Raw genomic sequence first — 20,772 nt, forward strand, 5'->3', positions numbered from 1 at the left:
ATATCTGTGTGGTGTCCTATTATTTGGTATTCAAGGGGATTGTGTATGGTAAAATAGCTTGCTTCACATGCCTTTACAGAGTTTAGCCTAAGACTGCTTTGTCCACGCTACCTCTAGGATAGCTGGTCTATAAGGTTGACTTACAACCAATCATCATAAGGGTTGCTTGGCATGGTACAAGGTGATCACTAGAACTAGTGAGCATCATATACCAGGCCAACTTCTCACAGGGATGCCTGAATTAATCTCAGACACTGGTAATTACTTAGGCACCCATCCCAATCCATCGTTATTTTTCTCACCATGCCACCTCAGTTTGGAACCAGCCATACGCAAATCTGTCTTGACCCTGCTTCAATGGGAACAGTCCACCCCGAACTTCCAGGTCACCCATGAACCGGAACACAAAGAACCCAGGATTGGTTTTGCCCTAGTTAGGGCTCATCAGTCAGGTATTCCCTGCTTCCACATCTGGGCATACCCGTCCCACTCAGGGCAACATAAAAGTATACAAAAAGTAATGGATGGAATTAATCTAAGCCACCGGTAATTACTCAGGGCTGCATCAGTCCATCGTTATTTTGCATACTATGCCACCTTTGTTTGGACCCAGCCATTTGGAAATCAGTTTTGACCCTGCTTCAATGGGAACAGTCTAGCCTGAACTGTTTTTGTATACTTTAAAAAATATATATTTTAATGACCTTTCTGGAACAGAAGTCCTTTGGTGACATTTTCTGAACCCTAAAATGGGAACCTCTTTTTCAGCCTCTAATGACAGGAGTTTGTCGTGCAAGTACCAAGTCAACAGAAAGGAAACCTGTTTGGAAGTCCCTGTTGTCCTTTATTTGAAGGAAGAATGGCTCAAGATGAGGGAGACCTCCGACTTACCCTTGAAGGCATGCCATCTGATGACCAAAGAGACTCAGACCAAACCAGGTACAAAAATCTGTTGCGTTATTAAGGGATGCAGTTGACATTGCTGCTCTTGTATTCTGAGGGGATGGCCAGTAGACCAGAACTCTTTCTGCCCAAGGCATTGTGGGTAAGCTACCCTCACAGATTAATTTATTAATTTCTCGATCTTCCCACTTTGCAGTGAGTTTGAGAATTACCTTTGAAACGATGTGGCTGACCTCACAGCCTTTTCACTGCTGGTTTTAAATACTTTATAGACTTTGAAGTATCCTAATGAATGAATAGACATATATCCCACACCTCTGTTGACTAAATGACTTAAAAATATTTTCTGACGAATTGAGTCGGAGCTTGGAAATATCAAAACCGGTGGGTTTTGAGCTTCTTAAGTCGAGGTGGTAATTCTCAGTGCCAATGTTCATAGGGAGTGTACACTACAGCTAGGATGTCTGTGAAGCATTTGCCTCTGGTAGAGCTGCAATCCCTTCTGGATTAAGCTTTGGTTGGATGATCAGAGAGAGTGCCAGGTATTATGGCGTTGATGGTATTTATAGACTTTTTGATATATGCACTGCAACTGAGGGAATAGTGGGCATTGATGAGGAGAGAGCGGATTGCCTTTCGGACAATCCTATGAATTCCCAGAGCTTTTTGCAGTTAGACCATATTGAGGTGGTAGAGTTTGTTTTGGCAGGCTGAGCTAGAGATAATTTCTGTGGCCAGGGCAGCAATTCATGACATATCCAAGTACTACCATTTGTGCTTCTGGTGTAGATAAATAGGGATATTAAAAACCTGGTTCTTTAATCAACACTGCTAATTTCAGATGATTTTCGAGTTTCTGTTGGCTTGCGCTGGGAAACCCTTGTTGGGTAGCTCTGTGCATTATAAAATAAATTAACATAACCTATATTCAGGCATCCTCTCTGAGCCCAACCCCCTTCAAGGCATACATGATCCCTCTGGCAAAGATCATCCGCTGTCCTCTCCTACGCCAATAACACACAACTCATTTTCTCCCTCTTGAACAAGACACCCAATACCACGATCTAGTTGCAGGCCTGCATGACGGAAGTCAACCACTGGTTGAAGACCAACTGTCTAAAGCTAAACACTGACATGACCGAACTTGTGATCTTCGGGATGAGAACATCACTTTGGGATTCCATGTGGTGGCCAATAGTTAGGACCGGCCCCCACCACTCATGCCAAGAACCTCTGGATCATCACTGATAGCAAACTCCACATTACCACCCAAGTCTATGCCGTCACCGCCTTCTACTTCCAAACCCTGAAGATGCTGAGGTAGATTTCAAATGGCTCTCAATCAGCACCCGAAAAATTGTCATGCAGACCCTGGTCAGCAGTATGCTGGACTATGGGAACACCCTCAAAGCTGGGCTCAAGAAAAAATTCACCAAAAGGCTGCAGACCATTCAGGGTCGCATAACATAGAGGGAAGGTACACAGTCATCACTACTCAGCCTATTCACATCACATGTTTCCTCTCAGACTTTGAATAGGTGAGTTGTGGTCAAGTTTCTTGGTGTAGTGAATGGGACCAGCAAGCTGTGTTTCTGGGAAAGGGGGTTTCCAGTCCTCCCTTGCCACACCAGCACCTTGGGATTAACCCTGTACTTTATACATAGAGGCCTCCAAGATGAATTAAAGGACCTTTAGCCCCAAATTGTTGATCCTATGGAGAATTGCAGTGAACTGATAGATTTAGTAGTTACATTGGATCATCGTCTCGTGGAACGTCATTGTGATAGAGGTAGATCTGACACTAAAGTACTTGTGTACAATGGAGAAAAAAAGTAACGATTCTGAACCAATGCAAATTGGGAGTATTAGAGGCCCATTAAGTAAAGAAGAGCGAAAAAGACGACGGGTAATGAAACTTTGCTTATATTGTGGCAATAAGATCACTTTTGAAGGTAATGCCCATTGAAACCTAAGAGAAAAGGAGAGTTGGGAAACTGGGAGAGCTAAGACCTAGAGAGGCAAGTGTTTTGGGTCTTCAGAACGACCTAGCCTCAAAAACTCTGGTACAGGTGACACCAATTTGATCATATTGCCATTTTTATGTGACTGCTCAGTTGACTTGGGAAGGGGCTTCTGCGTGCTTCTGGTTGTTGGTAGATTTAGGGGCAGATGGGAATTTTATGGATAAGTCATTAGCCGCTCAGTATGCAATAACATTTGAGCCCAAAGATCAGATTTACAACTTTAAACCATAAATGACAGCGCCTTGAAGTCCTGTCCCATCACTCATTCTACAGCAGATGTATTGTTAACCACACAAAAGAACCACATGAAGAGATTAAGATTTGACTTAATTCAAACCCTGCAGTTCCAAGTTATTTTGGGAATTCCTTGGTTTGAGACTCATAATCCAGATTTTGACTGGGCAGAACGTGCCATTAAATTCAGCTCTGTGTTTTGCAAAGAATATTGTTTGCTACGGACTTTTCATTATCAAAATCAAGAGATCCGTTCAGTCATGATCGAGGATTTCATTACTCCGATTCCCCCATTATCCTGACTTGGCAGACGTTTTTGATAAACAAGGCCACCACCGTCCCGCCACACTTTACACAGACCATATGACTGTCAAATTGATCTCCTTCCTCGAGCTCACATTCCCTGTTGTAGAATATATGCTCCGAGAAAGAAACATCCATCTTAAAGAAAATGTTGATGACATGCTTAGTATTGGATTTATTCAGTAATCCCATTCACCAGATTCTTCTCTTCTGTTTTTGTGCCAAAACAGGGGTGTAAATTGTGTCCTTGTATAGACTACAGAGCTCTCAACGAAGTAACTGTTAAGAACCGTTACCCCTCATTCCCACTTGTCTAGATCAAGTAAAGGATGCTACAGTGTTTACCAAACTAGATTTATGGGGGAGCCAATCATTTGATACGAGTCAGAGAGAGGGATAAGTGGAAGACAGAATTTCGTACTAAGTACGGTTTGTATTATTATCTAATTATGCCCTTCGGGTTTTGCACAGTTTTAAGGGAGTTTTGGGATGTTTGTGCTGTGGCCTAAACTGATGATATTTTGATATACTCCTCTTCTATTTCAGATCATGAGAAACATGTATGAGCAATCCTATAGTGGTTACAGGATAACAACTTGTTCGTAGTACTAAAAAGTGCTAATTTCATGTTCCCAAGATCTCTTTTTGGGTTGTATTCTATCGGCACAACGGGTTAGTATGCATCCACAAAAGGTTTCAGCCATTCTACAATAGAAGTCTCCTAAATCAATAAAAGAAATAAAACGTTTTGGGGTATTTGCCAATTTCTATCAGCGTATTTTTAAAAATATTTTTTTATTTTATTTGGAGAGATTATACAAGATGTATAATGTGTAAAAAAAAAAAACGAGTATTGTGTCCGCTGGCCTTTGATCACATCGAGGACACTTGTCATCCCCTCTTTTTCCCCAACTGCAAATCTTTGCAGGAGTAAAATAGAGATCGAAGATGGTGTAATAATGTTGGGCTTTTAAATTGGCTGAGAGAAATATTGCCTTACTTAATGCGACTGACTGGTAAAGATCAGCATCAGGGTTTCCCAATTGGTGGCTCATTTGGTTTCTACCGCTTCCAGATCATCAGGAAGTGTATCTATTAATATTATATATAAATATATATATATATATATATATATATATATATATTTAATTCTTATATGGGAGCGAGACATGGCCTCCATTAGAGGGATTCTATTTGTGGAGATCTTTTCCCTGCTTATTTGATTTAAAAAACTGGTGATCTGCTTATATTTAAAATATGTCCCAACCATTATGCCATATCTTTGCTGCAGATCAATGAATGAAAGCCTCTGATCAATTGAAAATAAATCCCCAATCTTAGAAATACCCTTTTCCTCCCATTGCCTACCCAAATTATCATACATTGTTGTGGGAAATAAAGAGGATCGCCACAAGGGTGTGTATCTATTATTCTTCTGAGTATGCTTAAGTCCTAGTATTTGCTCCAGATTTTCCAGATTGCTATTATTACCTTAAACCGCGTCTTTTTGCAATAGCTGGCCTCCACTTGTCGAAGGAGCACTCCCCGCATGGTCTTCCCTATTGCCAACTCGTATATGGAGGGAATGCCCATGTTTACCTCTTAGTTCCTAGCTGTCATATATACATTTCCTAATGAGGCTACAAATGTCATCTGTTGCAAGAAGGTGGCAAAGTAATAAAATCTAAGATTAGGGGCTGACCAGCCACTGCGATCTTGTGGTAGTGTTAAAAATGTGAGGGATCGCCGAATTTTCGTGTATCTCCAGATAAAGTTACTAAAAATAGTCCAGTTTCTTTACAAATAGGTCTTCAATTTCAAAGGGGATAGATCTGAACATATATAGAATCTTAGGAAAGATGGCCATTTTAAGTACATTGCATCTTCCTATAAGTGAAAGATGAAGTCTATCAATATATCCTGAATCCATGCTGATCTTATTTATCATGGGCGACTTATTTATTTTACAAAAAGAATCTACATTACTACTGATCTTTATCCCAAGATAGACTACTACATCCTGCCTTAGGGGATCATTACAGGGAGTTTTAGAGTTGCATATAATCTGCATTTTCCCTGTGTTCAGTAAGTAGCCGGATTTCCGGCTGTATTCGCCGGCCAGTTCTTGTATTTGAATTATTGCTTTTTCTGGATCTGTGGTCACTACCGCTAGGTTGTCGGCATAAGCCATTATCTTAGATTCAAAACCGTTACAACAGACTGGTGTAATTGCCTGGTCTTGAAGAATTGGTTGGATAAAAATATCAATATATAGGGCACATAGGATGGAAGAGCAAGGGTAGCCATGTCTTGTCCCCCTAGCAACATCAATGCGACTTGACTCTTGGCCCATTATATGTAGTCTTGCATACGGTCTAAAATACATTGCCCGCATCGCTGTACTGAAGCCTGGCTCAAACCTTCTCTGTGCCATAATAGCCCATAAATAATGCAATGTAACTCAGTTGAATGTCTTCTCTGCGTCTAGGAGGATCATAGCCATCTTCTCTCCTGTTACCTCAGTTATATCAAATAAGGCTATAGCACGTCTGATATGGTCTGTTGTGCCTCTTCCCGGTATAAAACCATGTTGCCATGGTTAGACTAGGTGGGCTATGACCCCCTCCCCCCATAGCTGAGTCGCAAACATTTTGGATTAAAGTTTGGTATCCACATTCATGAGGATATAGGCCAATAAGATGCAGGGTTTTCGGGGGCCTTTTTAGAAAGATCAGAATATCTGCTCCTTGCAAGGATTCCGGAGGGACCCCACTATATTGTACTACAAGAAACAAGTCCAAAAGTAACGGAGCCATTTCCTCCTAAATAGTTTTATAGAATTCCATAGGTATTCTATTGGGGCCAGCCGCTTTTCCTGGGGCCATGGACTGTAGGGCTAGTAAAACCTCTTGTATTGTGATTTTTCTTTCCATCTACTACCTGATTTCTTCATTTACCCTACGTTGATTCCCCGTAACTGTTTCATTTTTGCTGGGTAAAATAGGATCAAGATTATCTTGCCGCTATAAGTCTTAATAAAACCTCTCAAAGACCTTGATGATGTTCTTTAAGTCTGTGACCGATGCACAATCCTGTCCTTTAACTTCACTTATATTATTCCTAGCACCCTTCTGTCTAACGCGTAAAGCCAGCATCTTGCCCACCGACTACCCGTACTTGTAACTCTCATTTTTATATGCTTGAAATGCTGCCGCCCCCTTCTTGCTGTAATAACTATTAATTGTGAGAAGTTAGCCTGGCATATGATGTCCACTATTCTAGTGGGCACCTTGCACCAGTCTAAATGACCCTTATTGATGGAGGTTGTAAAGTCAACCTTATAGACTAGCTATCCTAGTGGTAGCATGGACAAGCAGTCTTAGGCTAAAACTTCAGAGAGCATGTAAAGCAAGCTGTTTTACCAATTATAATCCCTTGAATACCAAATGAAAGAACACCACACAAGGTATATATCAACTATATATGTATTTATTACTAACACAACCCCTCTGCACTCTTTATGAGGTCAGAGATCGAAGTACATTACAAGTTACTCATTAAGCATACTATAAGTTGCACAGAATACAGTTCTGCCCTAGGAGCCTCGCAAACCATATACTAAGTAAGTGGTATAAGAACCACTTCAGGAATAGTGAATGGGCCTAGGGAATCGCTGGGGCTACACTAGACAACCAAAGGATAGGAAGTAGGAGACCCACGGGAGAACAAAGAAGTTACAAAGTTACTGATTAAGGACACTTCCAGGTGAACTACGGTGAAACCCCTTTTAACTAGGACACTTAAAGAGTCAATACCCATTGGACCACCGGAGTACTCGAGTTACCTCACCCAGGGAAGCCGGGTGCATAGGTGTCTTTTTGTGTCTGGTTTCGTCAATGCTTTTAATGGAGATTTGCAAAAGAAGTGCTGCAGGAGGCCAGTGGAAGAGTGTCCGGGTGAATCCAAGGGTGAATCGAAGAAGAGAAGAACCTGAAAGCAGAGGGGACAGAGTCTGGGTCACTAGCCAGTGACCAGGAAGGAACCAGGTGAAGATGCAAAGCTTGTCTCTGCAGCCACGAGGACCAGGAGGCGCCGACGACGACCAGGAGCTGGATTTGAGCTGTCCCACGAAGGATCTAGTTGACTGCGGTGTCGGTATCCGGATTGGACCCAACAAGCCTTGGTAACCGCAACCCACGCAGGAAGTGAAGATTGGCTTCAAGTCAGACCAGCAAGGTATGGGGGGCTTCTCCTTTGCAGGGAAGCAGGAGCAAACCTGGAGCAACCAGGCAAGCGGTGTAGTTTCAAAGAAAAGTCTTCAGAGGGCTAACTAAACAACAGGCTAGCAAACAGAAAGACACGTTAAGCTGAAATGCAGGAGCAGGCCCCACGCGGCACTTGTGGAGGGCTGAGCTTCGGTGCAAATGGCGCTCGGGTCTGAGACTTCTCAAACCCTAATGCACAACTGCGAGGGTACCTCTGGAGTCGAGCAATTAGCAAAATGCACGTAGTCCAGGGTGTCCGGTCCTGCAGAAAAGAAGATTTTCTCTAATTATCATCAAACACTGCTTGGCGTTAGTCGCCTCTAATTCTCTTGATCATCAGTTAAATAAATAGAGGCAGGCGCTGGAAGCTGAAAAGCAAAGAACAGATTTATTTGCTCCAGAGGAGAGCATGTCGCTTCGGACATGCAGAATGTCTTCTGGAGGTGTTCTGACAATTTCTCGGCTGCCCTCCTTTTTATACATTTTACAGTAACTTTATTGGTGGTCAAACATCCTTGGAATTCCTGCCTCCAGCCGGTTCCCACACAGACCCACCAGCTGTCGTTTCCCCCTCCCAAATCTAACAGATGATTGCCATCTTGCAGCGGGACATTCCAACAGGACATAAAAGTGTGTGGGATTGGTCAGATCTAAACGTGCAAGTGATAAGATCAAGCATTTCTGTTTGTGTAACAAGTCCTGCTGTGTGGGGGAAATAAAGTACGTCTGCAAGGCTTGGTTTACAGCCTGGGACCGGATCAAGTGGCCAGGTGCAGTTTGGGGTTATCAGAAGGCCTGGCTCATGTGCAGGGGATGAAAGGACAAATGTGTTTTAGGGTGGGAAGTGGCTCTGGGGCTTTGTCAGGCTGACCAGGTTTTATGATCTTAGTGCATTTGGTCATACAGAATCAGGGCACCTGGGATGGTTGCAGGGTCAGGGTGAATCATAAGTGCCTTGCAAAGCGTGAGATGGCCGCGGCATCTAAAAATGGATGCTGTTTACGTGCGGACAGTGGCTTCTTGTTAGGCAAGATGGCGCCGGTGATGTTCATGCTTATCGCCCCTTTGAACATTCCCAAGACATTTTGCTAGTCTATTTTATCTGTGTCTTCAGTCTTAGGTGCACAAAGGGTTTTGACATAGGAAACACAAGGGCGGTGTGCAATTGGGCTGCCTATTGTGGTCTTTGGTGGCCTATTTGTATTACGGGCAGATGAAAACAATCCTGTTACCAATGCTGCCAGAATCTGGAATAACCATATGTAGTCAATGTGATAGGTGACGAGGCAGTGCTTACAAAATTATTTTTGTCGTATCATACGTTTAGACCTGGAGATGGGCATATTTCTTAGATGATGCAGAGAGTTCATTCAAATACACACATGATATCATACAAAATGTTCTGGCAGGATAAGGCCTATTAAGCACATTACTTGAGGTCTAGACTCTATGGAGATCCAAACTAAAAAGCATATTCATGAGGACAACTGGTGTTCTATGATTATCATTTTACATGGTTAACACTTTCTTGGTTATTCATATACAGTAAAAGTGACCGATGCAAGGTTTCAAAGGAAAATCTTTTTCTTGTCCAATTGGGGCATACTCAATACAAAGTGGTTGGGAGAGAAATTCAATCTAATATAAGTGATGGTCAGGGGGGTGGAAATGTTCAAAAAAAGGCTCTTCTTTCCAGTGTCTTATTACAGCAAGCCATCACTGGTAGGCTCCCATTGTTCTTCTTCTTTCGTAGGCACTGTAGAGCACCGGCGTTGGAGCTATGCGTCCAGCTCTGATCCAGATTTCACGTTGCAGGGCATGGCCATTCTTTGATCTCAGACCACAGTCCTTTTTTCCCTGTTCCCTAACTAATCTATCATAGGTACCTTAGACCGGGTACCCGTACCCTATTCTTGATCCATGAAGTCCATCCCTACTAACCCTATTCTATCTTTGTGTTGTTTCTTCATTGAGTCAATTTCAAAAACTCCATATGAAAAAGGGGGTGTGCTTTGGAAGGTCAATGGAAGAGAGGGCGGAGTGGGGTCAGATCTGAAATGGACCAAGGAGGGCAGAAATTTCATGCAAGTGGGCCCATCAATCAGGCTCAATGGGCTGGGACTTTCGGCACAGGCGAATCAACAAGCTGGGGGCTCCTGGACAGTCCTTCTTTCTTTCATTTTCCTTGTTGGGAGTGGTGCCTCGTCCAGCATCTCTTTGCTCTGCGGCTCCGCCTTGGTCGAGGTCATAGGTCTTCCACGATCTGCAGCCAGGCTGTGCGTCACGTCCGGCCCCTCTCCTCCGACAACTGCATGATATCTTTAAATAAGTACAAAACAATTTTTTGAGAACTGCCAGGGGAAGACGTTTACATAAGTCAATTTCTCTCCCAACCCCAAGTAACTAGGAAACGTTTATTGGTTGCTCAAAATGACGATAGGGTGGATACATCGGTGTATGTTATTAACTCTTAAATCATTACTGTGGTGCAGGTCTGCAACCATTTCTATGAATTTCCACCATAATTTCTCTCTTTGGTGTTCATTCCTTTTACATTCGTGATTGTGGCAAGAAATCTAATATCTATCAATTACATGGTCTGTCAAATTCAAACCGGCTCCTCCGGCAGAGACTCGTTGTTCTAAACTAAATCCTGTTGAGCTATATTTTTCTTCAGGGTCTGCTAACTACGAAAAGTGTGATGTGCTATTATCATGGGCTCATGGGTACCCTTTCTAGCTATTGTTTACCATAAAGTACACAGGCTAAGCATTGTTCCACCCTGTCGATGTTTCTTACTTTTTAGCTAAACATTTTGGTTTCAGTGCTCCTTCAGCAGGGTTTACTACAACATTCCTTTTACTTTGGTTCGAATCAATTATTCTAATTTCTGCATCAACCTTTACAACCTAGCTACTTCATTAGTTAATGAGGGACTTGCGATGTCCATACAACTTATATTTAGGATGACCGGAATCTTAAAGTTAAAAACAACTAGGGACATTTCACAAAATTGGGAGAAGGACCACGATCTTACTTCAAGCTACGAGTGCGTTCCTTAGCAGAGAGCTACAGAACGGTCAGTAAGAACTTACATAAATTTTAAACATGGCGGCTTGCTTGTCAATTAAATCTTTTCTGGAAACAACGGCTAACTTCTATCAGTTTTAGACGATTTATCTTTAAAAGCCTAGTCATGAGCTACATTTCTTAAAAATATCTGGGACAGCTGGTACAAAACTGGGGCCATTCTGGAAGAACGGGGACGTTTTGGTCACTCTACTTTTGTGCAATGGGCGGGGTAATATGAACGATGAAGGTTTTGTCACTAAGGCACTGAAACAAAAAGCCACTGACATATAGTTCCCTTTTAAGGGCCAGATTAGGGGACATCAGTCGTCTTACCTGTCCTTTCTTTCTCAGCCAATTAAGTTCCATAATTTTACAGAAAGGAGAGGTAGTAATATGGCGAAATATGATATTTTTGTTTCTGTCAATTTGTTCAAACACTGTTGTGTTTAAAGCCAATTAGACGTGTACCGGTGAGATAGTGTCGTCATTTATTCAAAAGGGAGCTCTCAGAGAGAGGGAGCATCGTGCACAACAATAGGCTATTCAGTACACGTATAACATAGAGAGAGAGAGAGAGAGAGAGAGAGAGAGAGAGCGAGAGAGAGAGAGCGAGAGAGAGAGAGAGAAAGAGCATGTACAATAATAGGCTATTCAGTACATATAAAGCATAGAACAGCACAGGTCGGTTTACATATAAAACACACAAGCCGAGGGAAAACATGAATGCATAGTTTACGTACACACAAATATCGAATAGGGCGCGACAGTACATGCATCAAGTACAAAAAACAAAGACAAAACAGAGTTATTTTGGACAAAAGGACTTTGTCATGCATGCTGCGTATTCTCAGTACTCTACTTAATTTATTTGGGGGTCGGACTCCTTCTTTCCTTTTAGTCGACAATTTTAGCCGGTGGCCTACTTTGAAAATAGTTACTCTCTTTTAATTGGTCGGACACTAGCCCAGTCGTACTTATACTCAGGGTGGGGGGGGGGGGGTTCCCCCAACATCTGGCAACGTTGATCCAAGCTGAGGTACAGGAGGGATGTCAGTCGGACGTGTGACGGTACAATTCTTATTTTGCTAGGTGGATGGAAGAAGGGGTAAATCTAAAACATGACACTATCTCTAACTTCTGGGTGGAGGAGGATTTGGATGAGCCCCAACCCGGGGTACTATTTCTCAATTTGGTCAGCACATAAATCAACCCACAGGTGCGCATTACTTGGGTCGCACACTTGGGATATCGGTTGGAGTCGGGCTCGTCGTGCTGCAATAATCCTTCAAGTTCCTGATGTAGGCTACCCTCCCATTCACTCGCTTCAGAGAGGGACTCATTTCTAAGTAAGGAATGGGCTATATTTCTATTCGTCTTTCGCATGTAGGTACCTTGTTCGGGCCTATTTTTCTCATCTTATTAACTGTTCGATCAACACTTCAGTCATACAAAGAGCATTCTCTTATCGACCCAGACGTACACAACACATACGCATTCATACCATACAAATCAGGACACACACGCGCATTCATACCATATAATTTTTCACACTCCCAGAGATAGCCTCTGCAAACAACGTACCATCTCACAGAACTAGCCTATTTTTTGCGTGGAACACGGTGCATTTAGGCCTTCTCCATTCTTCAGCTGAAACTTCGATGTAACCTAAAGAAAAAGAAAAGAGTGGGAGGGGGCAGCATTCAAAGCACATCAGCGCGCATTATAACAAAAATATTTTTACTTACCATGTACCTGACTTATCTCTTGGGATGCAGTCCTTGGCATCTCGGCATTGAAGCCCAGAAGAACTATTAGTGCGGCAAAGATAACCAATGATAGGATGCTCACTACATAGATCGTCCGAGTGCGGTATTACGGAGCGTGCATAGGACAAGGGTTAGAAGCCAGAGGTACTCAGTATAAGGTGAGGTGAGGTGATGGATCCATGTTTTCGTTTGAAGAAAAACGATCTACAGTGGCCTGGGGCCGTTCCTATTCGTGGAGCATGGAAACTATAGGAGGTAGCGAGTTTCGCTGGGTGCATTCGTGCTTTCAATGGTATGTATTTTTGCTACAGGGTAAGACCACTAACAGACTTATCTAATGTTTGCGTGGAGATCAGTTTTGCGGGCGGGTGGAGGACACAGCGCAGTTCTAGTTTGATAGCCCGGTAGCACAGTTGTGCCAGAAAATCACAGATTTGTATTTGCCAAGGCTGGCAGACCTATTCATGGGGTCCATAAACATGGACTAGGCCATGCCTGAAATGTTTGTGCAAGGCATACCAATCTATAACACACAAAAGAAACTGTGCCTTTCTAAAAACCGGTAATATTCATTTGTGCCCGACTGCTAAAATACAGTGCCTAGAAATGTTTTTCATATATAATCTGAACAGATGACCGCTGCGTTAGGAGGTTACAAGAGGTTAATACAGAGCAGGACTTTCCTAAAATTGTTCATTCTAATCATATGACTTGTGCAAGGACACCAAACGCTAACATTTAAAACGAGCTGTCTTGCGATGTTTTTCGAGCCCTGGCTTTGGCTATGCAGGCAAATATGTTTTAGGGAAGATTTTTCTCTCCTTTTTACTTAATACGTTTATAACGTACTTCTGCCTAATGTTAGACTGGATGGCATTCCTTTGGTGAGGCTTAGGAGCATTTGAAAAACTCTGAAACACGTGGGGTGTAAAACAAAGATTACGATGTTTTGGACTCCAAGGACCAGAATGCACTTGGGGTTCATAGCTAACAAATTACGGGCTAATGTACTACTTTGGGAAGCTTACAACTGTAATGTAATCAAAAATTCCTAGTTTGAAAAAGGCACGCTTTTGCTCCTCCGAGGGAGCTGCTAAGTAAAAGAGGTTCGATCTACTGTCCTCTTCATTGATGTATCTAAATATCACGATCTTTACCGATTGCTTACGTTGTAGGAGTGTAAAATACAACAGATCTTGACTATTCTTTTGACATTGTTTCTGCGTACTGTATATTATTAACTTTTTATAATAGAGTTACTTCATTTTGCTTTCCCTTTAAATTCAAGTTCCTTCTTTGCGTATTTGTTCCTCAATGAGTCATACATTATGGGACAAATACCATACTTTTTATTCAACAAACAATTCAAGCTAAAACAACCATCTTCCAATGACTTCAGAAAAGACGGGCATGATGGATATCGGTCAAACTAAAAATTTCAATTAATCCTAAATTCAGACAAGGACTCTGCATTACCTGTCCTTTACTAATTGCAAATAGTAACTATTATTCAAAACCTACCAAACAATCAATATCTATTATGCTAATTCCATGTTTCTCGTGCAGGGCTATTCCTAGCGTTTCCATTTTAGCGGGGTCAAAAGATCCCATCAGTGGCCTACTGATTTTACTCGATTTTTCCTAGTGAGTTTTATGCCATAGTTTGCTAAAATCTACAGTGGCTAATCCGTTTTTCACATACGTGTCCTTTTTATTAGGGGTACCCTCCGGTGGAGCCGGATGACTGACCTCTAATAAACGGTCCGGCCGGAACCAATTACCAATCAGTGGGGAGAAGATAGGCATGAAGTATAATCGGACAAGTGAAGATCTCAAACAATGGTGGCCAAAGGTCCGCAATACCTATCCTTCACTATCTGCAAAGAGAGAGAATATTTCTATTCTTTGTTGTTTGCAAACAGATAATATCTCAAAGAGAACCAATATATCGAATAGCAAACAAGGCTAAACGAACCAATCAATGCGTAATACTAGTATTTTCCGAACCAAACAATTCCAATTCAATCAAACAATCAATCAATTGCCGTTCTTCACGACCTTACCCGGACCACGTGGACAGTTCTCCGCCTTCCCCTTCCAGCGCCCGATCGTCCTCTTACTCCAATTTTACCGCAGCACTCCTGTGGGATCCCAGTCAGGACCATAGGTCACTCGAGAGAGGTCCGTTCGGAACCGGTGAAGTTCTGATGATCGGCTGCCAGACGAGGGTCTTTCGGGCAGGTGCACTTTTCCGATCGTTGCAGTCGTTCACTCCATCATTAGGACCTCTCTACCAGACCCACGTGTCGCTGATGGGTCCCACATTGTGCGCCAATTGTAGAAAAGCAGATTTTCATTAGTTATCATCAAACACTGCTTGGCGTTAGTCGCCTCTAATTCTATTAAGGTTTATTTGCTCTAGAGGAGAGCACGTCGCTTCGGACACACAGAATGTCTTCAGGAGGTGTTCTGACCATTTCTCTGCTGCCCTCCTTTTTATACACTTTACAGTAACTTTATTGGTGGTCAAACATCCTTGGAATTCGTGCCTCCAGCCGGTTCCCACACAGACCCACCAGCTGTCGTTCCCCCTCCCAAATCTAACAGATGATTGCCATCTTGCAGCTGGACATTCCAACAGGACATAAGTGTGTGGGATCGGTCAGATCTAAAGGTTGTGCAAGTGATAAGATCAAGCATTTCTGTTTGTGTAACAAGTCCTGCTGTGTGGGGGCAATAAAGTACGTCCGTAAGGCTTGGTTTACAGCCTGGGACCGGATCAAGTGGCCAGGTGCAGTTGGGGGTTATCGGAAGGCCTGGCTCATGTGCAGGGGATGAAAGGACAAATGTGTTTTAGGGTGGGAAGTGGCTCCGGGGCTTTGTCAGGGTGACGACAAGGTTTTACGATCTTAGTGCATTTGGTCATGCTGAATCAGGGTACCGGGGATGGTTGCAGGGTCAGGGTGAATCATAGGTGCCTTGCAAAGCACGAGATGGCCGCGGCATCTAAAATGGATGCCGTTTACGTGCGGACAGTGGCTTCTTGTTAGGCAAGATGGCGCCGGTGATGTTCATGCTTATCGACTATTTTTCAACAGTCCCACGTCTCACGTGTCCGCCACGGGTCTCAGCTTTGATGTGGATCAGAGTTGGAGAAGTCTGGAAGTCCAGTTCATGAGTCGCTGAGTCTTCGGGTTCCGGCAGGAGCGTCGACAAAGCAAACCGGCAAGTTACTGGTGGTGCCTGTTTGCACAGGGTGGTCACTCCTTGACCTCAAGGGAGATGTCTTCAGTCTTCTAGTCAATATAGAACGTCGAAGGTCCAAGAGTTTCGTTTCAGAGTTTCAGTCCAGAATAATCTAAAGTCTCTCGGCACAGCTCCTATCTTTATACTGATTTTAGGGGCTGGATTACCTGCTAGGTCCCTCCTATGGGTTGGCCCAGGAAGGGGGGGTTACACCCCTTTCCCTTTGTCCAGTTTTGCGCCAGAGCGGGGCTGGAGTGCCCCAGCAACTGGTTTGAACCGGGCTATGCATGGAGCACCTTGTGTGCCCCAGGCAGTTTCTGGAAATGCATCTTTCCATTCAACCCACCCTGCCCCAATACTCTACAGGTTGTCTGGGGAGGTGCTATCACCTCCCTCAACAGGAAACCTATTGTCCAGGCCTCCCTTGCTGGAGTTTCGTTCAGCAGCAGGAGGTCAGAACAATGAATTCCTTGGAGTAGTCTGGACTTTATTATTATTATTAGGGGAATTTGTAAAGCGCCTGGTTTACGCCTACAGGCGTGTCCCCCCGCTATGAAAAGTGGGGTACGCAGTCCAAGCAGCCAGCACAACCGTCTACCGTCTGAATAAGTGAGTCTTAAGTTTTCTTCTAAACATGGGTTCTGAGGACTCCAAACGTTACTCTGACGGAAGGTCATTCCACTGCTTCGCTACCAGATATCTGAAAGACCTTCCCCCCATACGCGCTTTCTTAATTTTTGGAATTTTCAGGAGACCTGTGCAGGAGGAGCGCAGAGTCCTTGTGGGCTCATAGCTGGTGACCAGACTCTGTAACGGGGCAGGGGCTTTGCCACCCAGAATGCGGTGACACGTGGCAAGGGCTCAGAATTCCACCCTGCTCCTAACAGGGAGCCAGTGCAAGGCCTGGAGTGCTGCCTTTGAGGAAGATCTTCTTGGATGCCTCAGAATAAGGCGAGCGGCAGCATGTTGCAGCACCTGGAGGCGATTGAGAGCCTTTCCCGTGGCCCCCAGATACAGCAAATTGCCGTAATCCAGGTGTGAGGTGACTAAGGCATGCACCAGCGTCCGACGAGCAGAAATGGGCAGAAAAACCAGGACCTTTCTCAGAGTTCTAAGAACTCCGAAGCATGCCCCCAACACTCAGCTAATCTGGGGGCCAAAGGCAAGGTCAACGTCCAACCACACCCCAAGATTCCTTACTTCCTGGCAGGGAACAGGTGTCTCTCCTAGGCAGGGCGGCCACCAAGCCGACGTCCATACAGATGGGCATCCCCCCCACCACGAGCACCTCGGTCTTGCTGCCATTACGTTTCAGGTTAAGTTATGACTTATATACTGTGTCAAGTGTCTAACACATCAAAATAACACTCACCACAAATTCATTTATCATCCGTCAAATCAAATTAATATATATACATCAAACCAAGTATATGTTTTGTATGCATTTATTTATGCATAGTTCATATTGACGCAATCTTGTTTTTGCGAGCTTTGAGCTTGTATCAAATAAAGTGAATAACACATAAACACTAGAATGCAATTGTATAGTCATTACATTTCAATGTGCTCTCAGAAGAAAGGGAAGGGAAAGTGTGCAAGTTGTGAGGGACCGGGTAAAGGTGGTGTGACTGGTTAAGAACATCACGTTAAAATCAAGATGCCTTTACAATCATTATGTACATGGTTCCAAAACTGCATCTAACATAGGTTTAAACTAATTAATTTCTTTGTATCCTATGTTGTGCTCGAGTGGCGTAGTCTACGTTTCGACCCCCGAAATACGCTGAAAGGGTAACTGCTGCCTCATGTTGGGGTCTTCATCAGGACTGAGAGGTATGAGAGCCTATGAAAATAGTAAGGGAATCAATTACCTATTTGTTGTAGACCGGTGAGTGCGCTAAGTTCAGTAGGTATTCGGTAAAGAAAAATTATTTACATACATCATCAAGACGGTAGAAATCTGTGCCGTCTGGGAATGGGCCGGGTAGTGCTCCTGGGAAATCTGTTAAAAAATTAATGGAGACTGAGATTCAGTCACTAGCTATTATTGCATTACTGCTCAGCGCGTTAAAGCGCATAGGACTCACATGTTTTTATATGAGTTCTCTGACAGTATTTTGCTATATTTCCATATCACACGATCTAGCGCCTCAGAGCGCATTTTCTCGGCAGTGAATTGTCTTTTCTTTGAATATACCACAGTCGACAATTCGTGTGGTTATTCATTTTTTGAATATCTTTTCCACACAGCGCGCCCAAGAACCAGGAACAACAGGACGTAAGCCTGAAGCAACTTATCTATACTTGTAAGGAGCAGTTCCATAAGTAAGTTCCCCTTTCAGCCATGAGCTTTCTCTACCTAGCAGCTCGGTCTAGCTAGTGACTGAATCTCAGTCTCCATTAATTTTTTAACAGATTTCCCAGGAGCACTACCCGGCCCATTCCCAGACGGCACAGATTTCTACCGTCTTGATGATGTATGTAAATAATTTTTCTTTACCGAATACCTACTGAACTTAGCGCACTCACCGGTCTACAACAAATAGGTAATTGATTCCCTTACTATTTTCGTAGGCTCTCATACCTCTCAGTCCTGATGAAGACCCCAACATGAGGCAGCAGTTACCCTTTCAGCGTATTTCGGGGGTCGAAACGTAGACTACGCCACTCGAGCACAACATAGGATACAAAGAAATTAATTAGTTTAAACCTATGTTAGATGCAGTTTTGGAACCATGTACATAATGATTGTAAAGGCATCTTGATTTTAACGTGATGTTCTTAACCAGTCACACCACCTTTACCCGGTCCCTCACAACTTGCACACTTTCCCTTCCCTTTCTTCTGAGAGCACATTGAAATGTAATGACTATAAAATTGCATTCTAGTGTTTATGTGTTATTCACTTTATTTGATACAAGCTCAAAGCTCGCAAAAACAAGATTGCGTCAATATGAACTATGCATAAATAAATGCATACAAAACATATACTTGGTTTGATGTATATATATTAATTTGATTTGACGGATGATAAATGAATTTGTGGTGAGTGTTATTTTGATGTGTTAGACACTTGACACAGTATATAAGTCATAACTTAACCAGGACCACTGTTTTTCTGTATTGACATTTGGACCCCGGTCCTGGAGTTTTAAGGGTCTACCCCTTCATCACTCCTACTGCCATTAAGTTTCAGGCAGTTGGTGGACATCCAGGTTGCCAGTTCTTGCATGCACACTCTGAAATTGTCCGCCATCAGACCAGGTGTGCGTGAGAGGGAGATGACCAGCTGCGTGTTGTCAGCGTAGGACACCAGACTTAGTCCATAGCTTTCAACTATGGCCGCCAGCGGGGAGACATACAGATTAAACAGAGTCGGGCTCGGGGACGAGCCCTGCGGCACGCCCAGGCCCAACCCAATCTCCCTAGAGTAACACTCTCCCTGGCGGACCTGAAAGCATCTGCCTGTCAGGAAAGACCGGATCCACCCGGATTTTGCAGAATAGGTGCAGTGCACATGGCCTGCTTCAGGTCATCAAATGCCTTTAGACAGCTTACTGTCTACTAAACTTTCTTTGGCATTTTCTTTGAGGCTAAGTCATTAAGAGGAGTCACAATGGACCCATAGGTCTTAACAAACTTCCTGTAGTACCCAGACAGGCCCAAGAAAGCTCTGACCTGTGTCTGGGTGGGGGGAGGAGTCCAGTCCTTTATGGTCTGGATCTTGTTCTCCAATGGTTGAACCTGACCTCCACCTACAAGGTGGCCCAGGTATACAACCTTGCTCTGCCCTATCAGGCACTTAGTAGCCTTGATAGTTAGGCCTGCCTTTTGCAGGGCCTCCAAAACATTCTTCAGGTGGATCAGGTGATCTTCCCAAGTGGAGCTAAAGACCGCAATATCATCTAAATAAGCTGCACAGTAGTCATCCAGACCTGAGAGGACTTGGTTCCCCAACCTTTGGAATGTGGCAGGTGCATTCTTCAGACTAAAGGGCATTACCACAAATTGATAATGACCTCCTGGGGTTGAAAATGCTGTTTTGGCTTTTGCATCATCTTCTAGTCTGATCTGCCAGTAGCCCGCTGTCAAGTCAAATGTACTCAAAAACTTGGCAGAAGCCAGTCTGTCAATGAGCTCATCTGCTCTTGATATTGGGTGGGCATCTGTCCTAGTGACAGCATTGAGACCTCTGTAGTCCACACAAAACCGCATCTCTCTCTTACCATCTTGGGTGTTAGGTTTAGGCACTAGAACTACAGGACTGGCCCAAGGGCTCTCTGAGGGCTCAATAACTCCCAACTCCAACATCTTTTGGACCTCTGTCCGGATACAGTCCCTGACGTGATCAGGTTGCCTGTAGATTTTACTCTTCACAGGCAGACTGTCACCAGTGTCCACCTCATGGGTACACCAGTTTGTCTGACTTGGGGTCAGAGAAAACATGTCTGTAGGACTGTAGAACGTGTCTGCAGTCCTTCTGCTGCTGCTCAGTGATGCTGCCTGCCAAGGCTACACCATCGACTGAACCATCATCAGGGTTCTGAGAAAGCAGGTCTGGGGGGGGTCACTCTCCTCCTGTCCCTCATCTGTAGCCATGAGCAAGTCCATGTCTGCCCTGTCAACATATGGTTTCAATCTGTTGACATGAAGCACCCTGTGGGGCTCGTGGGAGTTCCAAGATCAACCAAATAGGTTACCTCTCCCTTTTGCTCAACAATAGTGTGGGGTCCAGACCATTTGTCTTGGAGTGCTGCTGGGGCCACTGGCTCCAACACCCACACTTTCTGTCCTAGCTGGTAAACAGTCCACACAGCCTTTTGTTCATGCCAGGCTTTTTGAAGTTCCTGGCTAGCCTCAAGGTTTTTGGATGCCTTTTTCATATACTCAGCCATCCTGGAGCGGAGACCAAGTACATAATCCACTATGTCTTGCTTTGGTGCTTTGAGAGGTAACTCC

General features: G+C 43.8%; 1 protein-coding gene across 2 annotated transcripts in view; it reads left to right on the forward strand.

Annotated features, from left to right (window-relative positions):
• The first annotated feature begins 773 nt into the window (after positions 1 to 773).
• SLC35B1 (solute carrier family 35 member B1) overlaps positions 774 to 20,772 on the forward strand; it is a 271,776-nt gene continuing 251,777 nt past the window's right edge. The window contains exon 1 of one of the 2 annotated variants that reach the window (XM_086923983.1): positions 774 to 939. In XM_086923983.1, coding sequence (XP_086780109.1) covers positions 860 to 939 — 80 coding nt within the window. In that variant the 5' untranslated portion in view covers positions 774 to 859. The remainder of the gene's footprint in view (positions 940 to 20,772) is intronic. The other variant, XM_086923984.1, reaches the window with a different exon arrangement.

Source organism: Lissotriton vulgaris, chromosome 5 (genome assembly GCF_964263255.1).
Source record: "Lissotriton vulgaris chromosome 5, aLisVul1.2, whole genome shotgun sequence".
In the NCBI taxonomy this organism is placed as follows: Eukaryota; Metazoa; Chordata; class Amphibia; order Caudata; family Salamandridae; genus Lissotriton; species Lissotriton vulgaris.